This window comes from Lichenostomus cassidix, unplaced genomic scaffold, assembly GCF_008360975.1.
Source record: "Lichenostomus cassidix isolate B80296 unplaced genomic scaffold, HeHo_3.0 HiC_scaffold_38, whole genome shotgun sequence".
In the NCBI taxonomy this organism is placed as follows: domain Eukaryota; kingdom Metazoa; phylum Chordata; class Aves; order Passeriformes; family Meliphagidae; genus Lichenostomus; species Lichenostomus cassidix.
This window is the reverse complement of record NW_028147440.1, coordinates 1,301,181-1,315,779: the sequence shown is the minus strand read 5'-3', so window position 1 is coordinate 1,315,779 and position 14,599 is coordinate 1,301,181. Positions and strand designations below refer to the sequence as shown.

General features: G+C 57.6%; 1 protein-coding gene across 5 annotated transcripts; it reads left to right on the top strand.

Annotated features, from left to right (window-relative positions):
• Positions 1-19: 19 nt before the first annotated feature.
• Positions 20-7,180, top strand: LOC146422935 (epithelial membrane protein 3-like). 5 transcript variants are annotated; one of them, XM_085045503.1, is made up of 5 exons: positions 20-51; positions 1,594-1,704; positions 3,209-3,311; positions 5,697-5,837; positions 6,380-6,587. In XM_085045503.1, the coding sequence occupies exons 2-5, from the start codon at positions 1,627-1,629 to the stop codon at positions 6,532-6,534; spliced, it is 477 nt and encodes a 158-aa protein (XP_084901629.1). In that variant the 5' UTR covers positions 20-51; positions 1,594-1,626; the 3' UTR covers positions 6,535-6,587. The 5 variants fall into 5 exon arrangements, with proteins under 5 accessions (XP_084901629.1, XP_084901627.1, XP_084901628.1 ...); XM_085045501.1 differs by lacking the exon at positions 20-51 and adding an exon at positions 1,156-1,281; XM_085045502.1 differs by lacking the exon at positions 20-51 and adding an exon at positions 1,309-1,551.
• Positions 7,181-14,599: the final 7,419 nt, after the last annotated feature.

Here is a 14,599-nt window from a genome sequence, read left to right as displayed (position 1 = left end):
GCCACGCCCACTGCTAACGGAGCTGCCGGAGAGGGAAACTCCCGAAACAGGGTGGGGAAGATTTTTGGGGGATTTTTTTGGGGTTTTTTTTGGGGTGTTTTGTTTTGGGGTTTTTGGGGTTTTTTTGGGGGAGGTTTGGGGTGTTTGGGGGGATTTGGGATGTTTTTGGGGGATTTTGGGGATTTTTTGGGAGTGTTTGGGGATGTTTTGGGAGTGATTTGGGGTATTTTCGGGGGGAATTTTGGATGGTTTTGGGGGAGATTTGGGGTGTTTTGGGGTTTTTTTGGGAGGTTTGGGAATTTTTGGGGAGATTTGGGGTGTTTCGGGTGTTTTTTGGAGGGATTTTGGATGTTTTTGGGGGATTTTGGGGGAGTTTGGGGCTTTTTGGGGGTGTTTTTTGGATTTTTTTGGGTGGATTTGGGAAGTTTTGGGGAGTTTGGGGAGAGTCTGGGGAGTTTGGGGGAATTTGGGAGAATTTGGGGGATTTGGGGAGATTTTGGGATCTTTCGGGGATTTGGGGTGTTTTGGGGATTTTTGGTTGTTTTGGGAGAATTTGGGGAGAGTTGGGGAAATTCGGGGAATTTGGGGGATTTTGGGGGGAATTTTGGGGAGTTTGGGGTGTTTTGGGGTTTTTTTGGGTTGTTTAGGGCGGATTTGGGATGTTTTGGGATGTTTTGGGAGATTTTGGGGGAATTTGGGGAGTTTGGGGAGATTTTTTTATTTTTGGGTGGATTTGGGAAGTTTTGAGGGAATTTGGGGAGAGTCTGGGGGAGTTTGGGGGAGTTTGGGGATTTTTGGGGGATTTGGGATCTTGGGGATTTGGGGTCTTTGGGGGATTTTTGGGGGAGTTTGGGGTGGTTTTGGGATTTGGGGAGAGTCTGGGGTCTTTGGGGTGGTTTTGGGGGATGTTCGGGGATTTGGGATGTTTTGGGGATTTTTTTTTGGTTTTTGGGTATTTTGGGGAGTTTGGGGGAATTTGGGATGTTTTGGGGGATTTTTGGGGAGTTTGGGGTGTTTTGGGGGATTTTTGGGGGATTTTTGGGGAGTTTGGGATGTTCTGGGGTGGATTTTTGGGTGTTTTGGAGGCAATTGGGGATGTTTTTGGGGTGGATTTGGGGTTTTTTTTGGGATCTCCAGGATACTTTTTGGATCTCTATAGGAGATTTTTGGGATCTCTAGGGATATTTTTAGGATCTCCAGGACACTTTTGGGATCTCCAGGATATTTTTGGGATCTCTAGGGATATTTTTAGGATCTCCAGGACATTTTTGGGGTCTCCAGGCTATTTTTGGGATCTCTGGAGCTGGTTTTTTTGGGCTCTATAGGGTATTTTTGGGATCTCCAGGAGCATTTTTGGGATCTCTAGGATACTTTTAGGATCTCTAGGATAATTTTAGGATCTCCAGGCCATTTTTGGAATCCCTATAGGATATTTTTGGGATCTCTAGGGACATTTTTGGGGTCTCTAGGATACTTTTGGGATCTCTATAGGATATTTTTGGGATCTCCAGGACACTTTTAGGATCTCCAGGCCATTTTTGGGATCTCTTGGTGTATTTTTAGGATCTCTAGGGATATTTTTGGGATCTCCAGGACATTTTTGGGGTCTCTCCCCTCATCCCCACCATGAATTTCCTCCCTGCTGCTGTCGCTGCTCTTCATCTCCTCATCCTCCTCCTCCTCTTCGTCGCCACCCTGGACAAGGTTGGACATCCCGCATTTTTGGGGATTTTTGGGATATTTTGGGATATTTTGGGGGTCTCAGGTGTATCCCAGGTGTATTTCGGGTATCCCAGGGATACTTGGAGGGATTTTTTTGGGATATTTTGGGGTTCCCAGAGGACATTTTTGGGGCTCCCAGGGATATTTTGGGATATCCCAGGTGTATTTTGGGGCTCCCAGGAGCTATTTTGGGGATCCCAGGGGATATTTGGGGAATCCCAGGGATATTTTTGGGGGATTTTTGGGTCTCCCAGTTGTATTTCGGAGATCCCAGAGGATATCTGGGGAATCCCAGGGGTATTTTTGGGATATCCCAGGGGTATTTTTGGGGTTTTTTTTTTATATTTTGGGGGTCCTAGGTGTATTTTGGGATATCCCAGGTGTATTTTGGGGGATTTTTGGGATATTTTGGGCATCCCAGGGGATATTTTGGGGTATCCCAGGTGTATTTTGGGGCTCTGAAGGGGTATTTGGGGAATCCCAGGGATATTTTGGGGGCTTTTGGGGATGTTTTGGGATATCCCAAGGACATTTTTGGGGGATTTTTGGGTTATTTTGGGTATCCCAGGTGTGTTTCGGAGATCCCAGAGAATATTTGGGGAATCTCAGGGATATTTTGGGATATCCCAGGGGCTATTTTGGGGCTTTTTTGGGATATTTCGTGGCTCCCAGGAGTATTTTGGGGTATCCCAGAGGACATTTTGGAGGGATTTTGGGGATATTTTGGGTATCCCAGGTGTATTTTGGGGCTCCCAGGTGTGTTTCAGGGGCTTTTTGGGACATTTCGGGGCTCCCAGGGGATATTTCAGATATCCCAGAGCTTATTTCGGGGTTCCCAGGTGGTTTTTTGGGGTGATTTCGAGGTGATTTTGGGGTTCCCGGATGGTTTTGGGGTGATTTTGGGGCTTCCAGATGGTTTTTTGGGTGATTTCAGGATGTTTTTTGGGCTGATTTTGGGGCTCCCGGATGGTTTTGGGGTGATTTTGGGGTTCCAGGTAGTTTTTCAGGTGATTTTGCGGTGATTTCAGGGCTCCAGATGGTTTTAGGGGTGATTTTGGGGTGATTCCAGGGTGATTTTGGGGGTCCCGGATGGTTTTTTGGGGTGATTTCGGGGTGATTTTGGGGTTTTCGGATGGCTTTTTGGGGTGATTTCGGGGTTCCCGGGCGGTTTTTGGGGTGATTTCGGGGTGATTTTGGGGTGATTTTGGGCTGATATGGGGTGATTTGCGGTGATTTCAGGGTCCCCGATGGTTTTTGGGGTGATTTCAGGGTGATTTCAGGGTGATTTTGGGGGTCCTGGATGGTTTTTTGGGGTGATTTTGGGGTGATTTCGGGGCTTCCGGATGGTTTTTGGGGTGATTTCGGGGTGATTTTGGGGTGATTTTGGTGTTCCCAGATGGTTTTTGGGGTGATTTTGGGGTTCCCGATGGTTTTTGGGGTGATTTTGGGCTGATTTTGGGCTGATTTTGGGGTTCCCTGTCCCCAGGGCTGGTGGGAGCTGCCGGACTCTCACTCCCTCAACCTCTGGTACGATTGTTCTCCCCAAAATCGCTCCGAGGCCTGGCAGTGCAGCAGCCTGGCCAGCAGCCGTGAGTGGGGGGCTTTTGGGGGGTCCTGGGGGGTCCTGGGGGCTGGGATCAGTTTTGGGGGTGCTTGGGTCAGTTTAAAGGGTCTTGGGGGGTTTTGGGAGGATTTTGGGGGGTTTGGGGTCACTTTTGGGGGTGGGGGTCACTTCTGGGGCTGGGGGTCAGTTTGGGGGTCCTGGGGGAGTTTGGGAGGATTTGGGGGTTTTGGGGGCGTTTTGCGGGCTCTGGGGTCACTTTTGGGGTGGTGGGGTCGGTTTGGGGGTGCTTGGGTCAGTTTAAAGGGGTCTTGGGGGTTTTGGGGAGGATTTTGGGGTGTTTGGGGCATTTTGGGGGCTGGGGTCACTTCTGTGGGGCTGTGGTCTTTTGGGGGACTGGGGTCAGTTTGGGGGTCTTGGGGGGTTTGGGGAGGATTTTGAGGAGTTTTGGGGGCATTTTGGGGTATTGTGGTCACTTTTGGGGGTGTTGTGGTCACTTCGGCAGGCTGGGAACAGTTTTGGGGAGCTGGGGTCAGTTTGGGGGGTCCTGGGGGAGCTTTGGGAGGGTTTTGGGAGCATTTTGGGGAACTAGGGTCAGGTTTGGGGGTGGGTCAGTTTAAAGGGTCTTGGGGGTTTGGGGAGGATTTTGGGGGTTTGGGGCATTTTGGGGGGCTGGGGTCACTTCTGTGGGGCTGGGGTCACTTTTGGGGGCTGGGGTCAGTTTGGGGGGTCTTGGGGGTTTGGGGAGGATTTTGGGAGTTTGGGGGCATTTTGGGGTATTGTGGTCACTTTTGGGGGTGTTGTGGTCACTTCGGGAGGCTGGGAACAGTTTTGGGGTGCTGGGGTCAGTTTGGGGTCCTGGGGGCTTTGGGGAGGATTTTGGGGAACTAGGGTCGGTTTTGGGGGTGCCTGGGTCAGTTTAAAGGGGTCCTGGGGGTTTGGGGAGGATTTTGGGGGCGTTCTGGGGGCGTTTTGGGAGAGCTGAAGTCACTTTTGGGGTGTTGCGGTCAGTTTTGTGGTGCTGGGGTCAGTTTTGGGGGTCCTGGGGGTGCTGGGGTCATTTGGGGGGTCCTGGGGGGTGATGGGGTGTTTGGGGGTGCTTGGGTCAGTTTAAAGGGGTCTTGGGGGTTTTGGGGAGGATTTTGGGGTTTTGGGAGCTGGGGTCACTTTTGGGGGCTGGGGTCAGTTTTGGGGGCTGGGGTCAGTTTGGAGGGGTCCTGGGGGTGGTGGGATCAGTTTTGGGGTGTCCTGGGGGGTTTGAGGGCGTTTTGGGGGCACTGTGGTCACTCGGGGAACTAGGGTCAGTTTTGGGGTGCTGTGGTCAGTTTTGGGGGCTGGGGTCAGTTTTTAGGGACTGTGGTCAGTTTGGAGGGGTCCTGGGGTGTTTGGGGAGGATTTTGGGGGGTTTTGGGGTCAGTTTTGGGGGGCTGCGGTCACTTTTGGGGGCACTGTGGTCACTTGGGGAACTAGGTCAGTTTGGGGGTGCTGTGGTCACTTTTGGGGGCTGGGGTCAGTTTGGGGGGTCCTGGGGGGTTATGGGGAGGATTTTGGGGGCTTTGGGGAGTTTTGTGGGGCACTGTCACTTTTGGGGCTGTGGTCACTTTTGGGGATGTGGTCACTTTTGGGGATGCTGTGGTCAGTTTGGAGGGGTCGGGGAGTTTTGGGAGGATTTTGGGGGTTTTGGGGCGTTTGGAGGGGCTGGGGTCACTTCTGGGGGCTGGGGTCACTTTTTGGGGTGCTGGGGTCAGTGTTGGGGGTCCTGGGGGTGTTTGGGGAGGATTTTGGGGTTTTGGGGCATTTTGGGGGCTGGGGTCACTTCTGGGGTGCTGTGGTCACTTTTGGGGGGCTGGGGTCAGTTTGGGGGGGTCCTGGGGGGGTTTGGGGAGGATTTTGGGGGGTTTTGGGGTCACTTTGGGGGGCTACGGTCACTTTCTGGGGTGTCGTGGTCACTTTTTGGGGACTGTGGTCAGTTTGGGGAGGATTTTGGGGGTTTTGGGGGCGAGGCTGTGGTCAGTTTAGGGATGCCATGGTCACTTTAGGGGTTCAGTGGTCACTTTAGGGGTGCAGTGGTCACTTTTGGGGTCACTCTCTCTGTCCCCAGCCCTGCTCCGGGCTGTCCAGGCCCTCATGGTCAGTTTGGGATGCTGTGGTCAGTTTGGGGATACTGTGATCAGTTTAGGGATGCTATGGTCAGTTTTGGGGATTCTATGGTCACTTTAGGGGTTCGGTGGTCACTCTAGGGGTGCAGTGGTCACTTTTGGGGTCACTCTCTCTGTCCCAGCCCTGCTCCGGGCTGTCCAGGCCCTCATGGTCAGTTTGGGGTGCAGTGGTCAGTTCTGTGGGTGCTGATGGTGGGTTCAGGGGGATTTTGGGGTGCAGTGGTCACTTTTGGGGTCACTCTCTCTGTCCCCAGCCCTGCTCCGGGCAGTCCAGGCCCTCATGGTGACCTCCCTGCTCCTCTCGGCCATCGGCCTCCTCCTCTTCCTCGGCCAGCTGCTGGCAGCACCTCGTGGTCATCTCTTCCTGCCCTCCGCCGCCGCCCAGCTGCTGGCCGGTCAGTGACCCCAAAAATGGCCTTGGTGACCCCAAAATGGCCTTGGTGACCCCAAAAATGTCCTGGGGTGACCCCAAAAACCGCATGGGGTGACACCAAAAATGTCCCTGGGTGACCCCAGAATGGCCTGGGTGACCCCAGAAACCTTCTTGGGTGACCCCCTGAGTGTCCCCTGAGTGTCCCCCCAATGTCCCCCCAGTGTCCCTTGAGTGACCCCTGAGTGTCCCCAGTGTCCCCTGAGTGACCCTTGAGTATCCCCTGAGTGTCCCCTGAGTGTCCCCTGAGTGTCCCCTGAGTGTCCCCTGAGTGTCCCTTGAGTGTCCCCAATGTCCCCTGAGTGTCCCCTGAGTGTCCCCTGAGTGTCCCCAATGTCCCCTGAGTGACCCTTGAGTGACCCTTGAGTGTCCCCTGAGTGTCCCCAATGTCCCCAATGTCCCCTGAGTGTCCCCAATGTCCCCTGAGTGTCCCCTGAGTGTCCCCAATGTCCCCAATGTCCCCTGAGTGACCCCTGAGTGTCCCCAATGTCCCCAATGTCCCCGCAGGTGTGGCGGCTCTGCTGGCCGCAGGGCTATTCGCGGCCGGAGGGCTCAGGGGCAGCGGTGGCCGCGCTGGCCATTGTCCTGCTCTGGCCGGCCTGGGCGGAGCTCTGGCCATGGTCAGCGGGGGAGGATATCTGCGGCTGCGGACACGGGAGTGACCACGGGAGTGACCACTGGACATGGGAGTGACCAGGGAGTGACCAGGGATTGACCACCGGACATGGGAGTGACCAAGGACTGACCACTGGACTTGGGAGTGACCAGGACATGGGAGTGACCAGAGACTGACCACCGGACATGGGACTGACCACCGGACATGGGAGTGACCAGGGACTGACCACCAGACACGGGAGTGACTGGGACACGGGAGTGACCACCGGACACGGGAGTGGCCCAGGACTGACCACTGGACATGGGAGTGACCACCAGCCATGGGAGTGACCAGGACATGGGAGTGACCAGAGACTGACCACCGGACATGGGACTGACCACCGGACATGGGAGTGACCAGGACATGGGACTGACCAGGGACTGACCACTGGACATGGGAGTGACTGGGACACGGGAGTGACCACCGGACACGGGAGTGGCCCAGGACTGACCACTGGACATGGGAGTGACCACCGGACACAGGAGTTACCAGGACATGGGAGTGACCACAAGACGTAGGAGTGACTAGGACATGGGACTGACCAGGGACTGACCACTGGACATGGGAGTGACTAGGGACTGACCACCGGACATGGGAGTGACCAGGACACGGGAGTGACCACAAGACATAGGAGTGACCAGGGACTGACTGGGACTGACATGGGACTGACCACCGGACATGGGAGTGACCACTGGACATGGGAGTGACCAGGGATGGGACTGACTGGGACATGGGACTGACCAGGACACGGGAGTGACCACTGGACATGGGAGTGACCAGGGAGTGACCACCGGACATGGGAGTGACCACTGGACATGGGAGTGACCAGGGAGTGACCACCGGACATGGGAGTGACCACCAGACACGGGAGTGACCAGGGACTGACCACCTGACACGGGAGTGACCACTGGACATGGGAGTGACCAGGAACTGACCACCGGACATGGGAGTGACAGGAATGACCAGGACATGGGAGTGACTGGGACTGACCACTGGACATGGGACTGACAAGGAGTGACCAGGGACTGACTGGGACTGACCAGGGACTGACCAGGGATTGACCAGGGACACGGGAGTGACCAGCAACATGGGAGTGACCAGGGACTGACAGGGAGTGACTGGGAGTGACCACCAGACATGGGAGTGACCAGGGACTGACCAGGACACGGGACTGACTGGGAGTGACCGGGACTGACCAGGGACACACCCACTAGACACACTCACCAGACATGCCAACTGGACACACCCAACTGGACACACCCAACCGGACAACAGCCCAACTGGACACACCCAACTGGTCATACTCAACTGGACACGCCCAGCTGGACACATCCAACTGGACACACCCACTGGACACACTCACTGGACACACCCACTGGTCATACCCAACTGGACACACCCAACTGGACACACCCAGCTGGACACACCCAACTGGACAACAGCCCAACCGACCACCCTCCAGTGACATCATTGGTGACATCTGTGTGGCATCTGTGTGAGCAATGACATCATCAACGTGGTCAGTGATGTCATCAATATGATCGATGACGTCATCAATATGGCTAATGATGTCATCAGTGTGGTCAATGACATCATTGATGTGGCCAATGACATCATCAACGAGATGGGAATGACAAATTACATCATCAACGTGACCAATGACATCTTCAGTGTTGTGAATGATGTCATCAGCGTGGCCAATGACATCATCGGTGACATGGACATAGTGGCACTAACGGCATCAATGACATCATCAAGATGGGCGTGGCCAATGACACCATCAAGATGGGCGAGGCCAGTGACATCATCAGCATGGCCACTGACGTCACCCACTGTGCTCGATGACATCATCAGCATGATGAATGACATCATCAGCAAGATGGGCGTGGCCAGTGACGTCAGTGACATGACTGACAGGCCCGAGGTGGCCAATGACGTCATCACCAACACAATGGGTGTGTCCGATGACGTCATCAGCGGGGCAGGCGTGGCAAATTACATCATCGGCGTGGCCAGTGACGTCATCGGCGGGGTGGGCGTGTCCGATGACATCACTGCCGGTGGTAACATGACCAGTGACGTCATCAGTGTGGCTAATGATGTCATCGCCGTGGGGTCAGGAGGGGTCAGGGGTCACCACAGGAGACTGGGTGGTTTTTCTATAGGGGTTTCTAGAAGTTTCTATAGAGATTTCTAGAAGTTTCTATAGGGGTTTCTAGAAGTTTCTATAGGTACTAATGAGGTGTTTTGGGTCTGTATAGGGGCTGCAGGACACTATAGGGGTTTCTAGAAGTTTCTATAGTTAATTAATGAGGTGTTATGGGTCTCTATAGGGTTGCTAGAAGTTTCTGTAGGGCCCTATGGGGTGCCATAGAGGCTGCTGTGAGACACTATGGTATGCTATAGGGCACCATAGGTCTCTATGGGGTGCCTTAGAGACCCTATGGTTCGCTATAGGGCGCTATAGGCTTTTATGGGTCTCTGTAGGGCTCTCTGTGGGTCTCTAAGGGTCTCTATAGGGCCCTATGGGGTCTCTAGGGGTCTCTATGGGTCTCTATAGGGCTCTATGGGGTGCCATAGAGACACTATGGTTTGCTATAGGGCGCTATAGGCTTTTATGTGTCTCTATAGGGCCCTATGGGGTCTCTATGGGTCTCTATAGAGCCCTATGGGCGTTCTATGGGTCTCCATAGGGTCCTATGGGGTGCCATAGAGGCTGCTATGAGAATGCTATGAGTCCCTATGGTCCGCTATAGGGCGCTGTAGGTCTCTATGGGTCTCTATAGGGCCCTATAGGGTGCAATAGAGGCACTATGGTTCGCTATAGGGTGCTATAGGTTTCTATAGGTCTCTATAGGGCCCTGTGGGGTCTCCATGGGTCTCTATAGGTCTCTATAGGGCCCTGTGGGGTCTCTATGGGTCTCTATAGGTCTCTATAGGGCCCTGTGGGGTCTCCATGGGTCTCTATAGGGTCTCCATAGGGCCCTGTGGGGTCTCTATGGGTCTCTATAGGTCTCTATAGGGCCCTGTGGGGTCTCCATGGGTCTCTATAGGGTCTCTATAGGGCCCTGTGGGGTCTCCATGGGTCTCTATAGGTCTCTATAGGGCCCTGTGGGGTCTCCATGGGTCTCTACGGGTCTCCATAGGGCCCTAAGGGGTGCCATAGAGGCTGCTGTGAGGATGCTATGAGTCCCTATGGTTTGCTATAGGTCTCTATGGGTCTCTATGGGTCTCTATAGGGCCCTGTGGGGTGCCATAGAGGCTGCTATGAGGATGCCATGAGTCCCTATAGGGCGCTATAGGTCTCTATGGGTCTCTATGGGTCTCTATAGGGCCCTATGGGGTCTCCATGGGTCTCTATAGGTCTCTATAGGGCCCTGTGAGGTCTCCATGGGTCTCTACGGGTCTCCATAGGGCCTTGTGGGGTGCCATAGAGGCTGCTATGAGGATGCCATGAGTCCCTATAGGGCGCTATAGGTCTCTATGGGTCTCTATGGGTCTCTATAGGGCCCTGTGGGGTCTCTATGGGTCTCTATAGGTCTCTATAGGGCCCTGTGGGGTCTCCATGGGTCTCTATAGGTCTCCATAGGGCCCTATGGGGTGCCATAGAGGCTGCTATGAGGATGCCATGAGTCCCTATAGGGCGCTATAGGTCTCTATGGATCTCTATGGGTCTCTATAGGGCACCGGTGGCCACGCCCCTTCCCCATAGACCACGCCCCCTGTCTCGTGCCGGCCAACGCGGCGCGAGGGAGGGGGCGTGGCCTGGCGGAGGGCTCGGCCAATCAGACGCAGGCACGCGCGGGGGGGGGCGGAGCGCGTGAGCAGTGAGCGAGCGCCCCCTGGCGGCCGCGCGTGAGGGAAAAGGGCGGGAAAGCGCTGAGGGGAGCGAGGGAGTGAAAAGGAGAGAAAAACCCCTCGAGACTCGCCGAGTTCCTCCCCAAACTTCCCTTGCGGCGCTCCCCGGACCTGAATATGCGGCTTTCTAGTGGTGGGTGAGCCCCCGGCTCTGGGGTTTGGTCGTGGGGGGCTCCGTTCACCTCCTTCCCCTCACGATGAGGGTCCCGACATGGCGGGAGCTTCCCCCTCAGCCCTGGGGTGTGGTCATGGTGGGGATTCCTCACCGCTTCCCCTCACGCTGAGGGTTCCGACATGGCGAAAGCTTCCCCCTCAGCCCTGGAGTCCCGTCATGGTGGGGCTTTCCTGACCTCCTTCCCCTCACGCTGAGGGTCCCAACATGGCGGGAGCTTCCCCCTCAGCCCTGGGGTATCATCATGGTGGGGGTTTCTCGTCCTCTTCCCCTCACGCTGAGGGTTCCGACATGGCGAAAGCTTTCCCCTGATCACTGGAGTCCCGTCATGGTGGGGATTCCTCATCCCCTCAGCCCTTTCCCCTCACCCCGGGGTCTTCCATTACGGCAAGGGATCCTCCCCTCACCTTCCTCCCCTCATTTTCCCCTCAGCCTCGGGGTTCTGTCATGCTGAGGGCTCCCCTCACCTCATCCCCTCATGACGGCGATTTCCCTTTCCCTGCATTTCCTTCATTTCCCTCATCCCCTCATCCCCTTATTCCCCTATTTTCCCTCATTCCCCTCATTTCCCTCATGCCCGCGTTTCCCTCATTCCCCTCATTTTCCTCATTCCTTTATTCTCCTCATCCCCTCATTTCGCTCATCCCCTCATCCCGTCGTTTCCCTCATTTCCTTCATTCCCCTCATTCCCCTCATTCCCCTCATTTCCCCTCGTTCCCCTTATTCCCTCATTCCCCTCATTTCCCCTCGTTCCCCTTATTCCCGTCACTTCTCTCATTTCCCTCATTCTCCTTATTTCCCTCCTTTCCCTCCTTTCCTTCATTTCCCTCATCCCCCTCATCCCGCCCCAGGTGACAACGGAGGGCTGTCCCTGTCCCCCCCTCGGGTGTCCCTGTCCCCCACCGCGGGTGTCCCTGTCCCCACTGTGGGTGTCCCTGTCCCCCCCGCAGGTGTCCCTGTCCCCCCCTCGGGTGTCCCTGTCCCCCCTCAGGTGTCCCTGTTCCCCCTCAGGTGTCCCTGTCCCCCCTCAGGTGTCCCTGTTCCCCCTCAGGTGTCCCTGTCCCCCCTGCGGGTGTCCCTGCCCCCCCCCGCGGGTGTCCCTGTCCCCCCTCAGGTGTCCCTGTCCCCCCCCGTGGCTGTCCCTGTCCCCCCCGCGGGTGTCCCTGTTCCCCCTCAGGTGTCCCTGTCCCCCCCGTGGCTGTCCCTGTCCCCCCTTAGGCGTCCCTGTCCCCACCGCAGGTGTCCCTGTCCCCCCCCGGCTGTCACGGTCACCCAAGCATGGCCCTGGACTGGCAGCAGCTGCTGCACAGGTGATTAACAGAGTTCGTTAGCGCGTGGCCAGGTGGGCAGTGGAGCATGGCCTGGCTTTGTCCCCAGCTGCCACCTGGCCCTGTCCCCTCATGTGTCCCCAAGCCGCTGCTTGGCCCTATGGCACTGCCTGTATCTGGGCCACCAACTGTCCCTGTCCCCTGGCTGTCCCTGTCCCCATCCCCTGGCTGTCTCTGTCCCCATCCCCTGGCTGTCTCTGTCCCCAGCTGCCACCTGGCCCTGTCCCCGCACCTGTCTCTGTCCCCACCTGTCCCTATCACACTGCCACTACCTGGGCCACCAACTGTCCCTGTCCCCTCACCTGTCCCCAAGCCCCCATAACACCCTCCATCCCCCCTCATTCCCCATAAGCCCCCCAAACCTGCCCCATAGCCCCCCAAACTGCCCCCCTCCTGCCCCACAGACCCCAAAACCTGCCCCCCTCCTGCCCCATAGCCCCCCAAACTGCCCCCCAGCTCCCCTCCTGCCCCACAGCACCCCCAAACCTGCCCCCTCCTGCCCCATAGCCCCCCAAACTGCCCCCCTCCTGCCCCATAACTCCCCCAACCTGCCCCCCAGCTCCCCTCCTGCCCCATAGAACCCCAAACTGCCCCCTTCCTGCCCCACAGACCCCAAACCTGCCCCATAGACCCCAAACTGCCCCCTCCTGCCCCATAACCCCCAAACTGCCCCCTCCTGCCCCATAACTCCCAACCTGCCCCCCACCTCCTGCCCCATAGAACCCCAAACTGCCCCTTCCTGCCCCACAGACCCCAAACCTGCCCCATAGACCCCCAAACTGCCCCCTCCTGCCCCATAACCCCCCAAACTGCCCCCTCCTGCCCCATAGACCCTCAAACTGCCCCTCCTGCCCCATAGACCCCAAACTGCCCCCCTCCTGCCCCATAGACCCCCAAACTGCCCCCTCCTGCCCCATAGACCCCCAAACTGCCCCTCTCCTGCCCCACAGACCCCCTCCTGCCCCCTTCCTGCCCCATAGACCCCCAAACTGCCCCCGTCCTGCCCCATAGACCCCCAAACTGCCCCCCTCCTGCCCCATAACCCCCCAAACTGCCCCTCTCCTGCCCCATAGCCCCCCAAAACTGCCCTCTCCTGCCCCATAACCCCTCAGGGTCTCCAGGGTGGGCCGGGGGCATTTTTTGGGGTCTCTGGGGGTGAAGCTGAGGGGTTTTGGGGTCACTGGGGATATCCATGGGGGGGTTGAGGGTCTCCTGGGAGCTGCTGGGGGGGATTGATCTGTGTCACGATATAACGACATGAATCCCCGTGACCTCCATAAGGGGCGTGGCCGGTCCGGAAAGGGGCGTGGCCTGCACAGAAAGGGGCGTGGTCATACCGGGAGGGTGTGGCCGGTACCGGTTAGAGGCGGGCCTGTACCGAAAGGGGCGTGTCCGGTACCGGAGGGGGCGTGGCCGGTACCGGAGGGGGCGTGTCCAGCCGCAGGGGGCGGGGCCGGGCCGGTGTGTCCCAGTGACCGGCGGCGGCAGCGGCGGGGATGCGGCGGGGAGCGTGAGAGGTGAGACCAGCCGGGGGGGGAGGAGAGACCCCTCCCCACTGACCCTTCCCCACTGACCCCTCCCCACTAACCCCCCCGGGAACCCCCGACACCCCACAGACCCCCCCGGGACCCCCAAAACCTCCCCAGGATCCCCTCAAGCCCCCCTGAGGACACATTGACAGACCCACCCTGATCCCCCCGGGACCCCCCAATACCGGGCAGACCCCCATCGGGACCCCCCCTCAACACCCCCACACCCTCACCGACCCCCCCAATACCGGACAGACCCCCCGGGATCCCCATAGCCCCCCAACACCTCCCCGAGCCCCCCAGGATTGCCCCCAGCTCTCTGAGACCCCCCGAGACCCCCCCTGACACCCTGAGATCCTCTCGGGACCCTCAGACAACACCCACCTCCCCACCCCAGGACCCCCTGGGACCCCCAAAACCCCTTTGGGGTCCTCCAGGGTCCCCCCTGGGATTCTCCAACACCTGCAGGGCTCCCTGATCCCACCCAACACCCCAAGAGACCCCAAAGCTGAGACCCCCAAATGCCCCACAACACCCTGACAGCTCCCTGACACCCCAAACAGCCCCAATCCCCTTGACACCCCTCTGCACACCCTGATACACCCTAAAACCCCCAAACAGCCCCTGACACTTCCTGACGTTCCCCAGCAACTGGGGAGCATCCCCCAACACCCCAAAACCACCCCACAGCACCCTGACACCCCAAAACCACCCCACAGCACCCTGACACCCCAAAACCACCCCACAGCACCCTGATACCCCAAAAACACCCCAAAAACACCCCACAGCACCCTGACGGCCCACAGCATCCCCCTGACACCCCAAAAACACCCCAAAAAACCGCCAAAACCTGACAGCCCCACACCCTCAGCACCCCAACAACCCCACAACGACACCCCAATGCACCCCACAGCACCCTGACACCCCAAAAAAACCCCAAAACCACCCCAAAACCGACAGCCCCACACCCCCAACACCCCAACAACCCCACAACAACACCCCAAACCTCCCTTCTTCCCTTTCCCCCCGGGACTGGACACCCCAATCCTCCCCGGGGGGGTCCCGGGGGGTCCGGGGGGACACGAGGGACACGAGGGGACAGGGACAGGGGGACGCGGGGACAGCAGGACACGGGGACAGCGACAGACGGACAGCCGGCCCGCCGCACCGCCCGCCTGCCCTATT

What these genes read in the sequence shown, in the direction of transcription:
- LOC146422935 (XM_085045504.1), top strand. Translation starts at nt 1,627, where the DNA reads ATGAATTTCCTCCCTGCTGCTGTCGCTGCTCTTCATCTCCTCATCCTC. An exon ending in CAGCAGCCTGGCCAGCAGCC is followed by an intron (nt 3,312 to 5,696) that starts GTGAGTGGGGGG and finishes CTCTGTCCCCAG; the next exon opens with CCCTGCTCCGGGCAGTCCAG. An exon ending in CGCCGCCCAGCTGCTGGCCG is followed by an intron (nt 5,838 to 6,379) that starts GTCAGTGACCCC and finishes ATGTCCCCGCAG; the next exon opens with GTGTGGCGGCTCTGCTGGCC.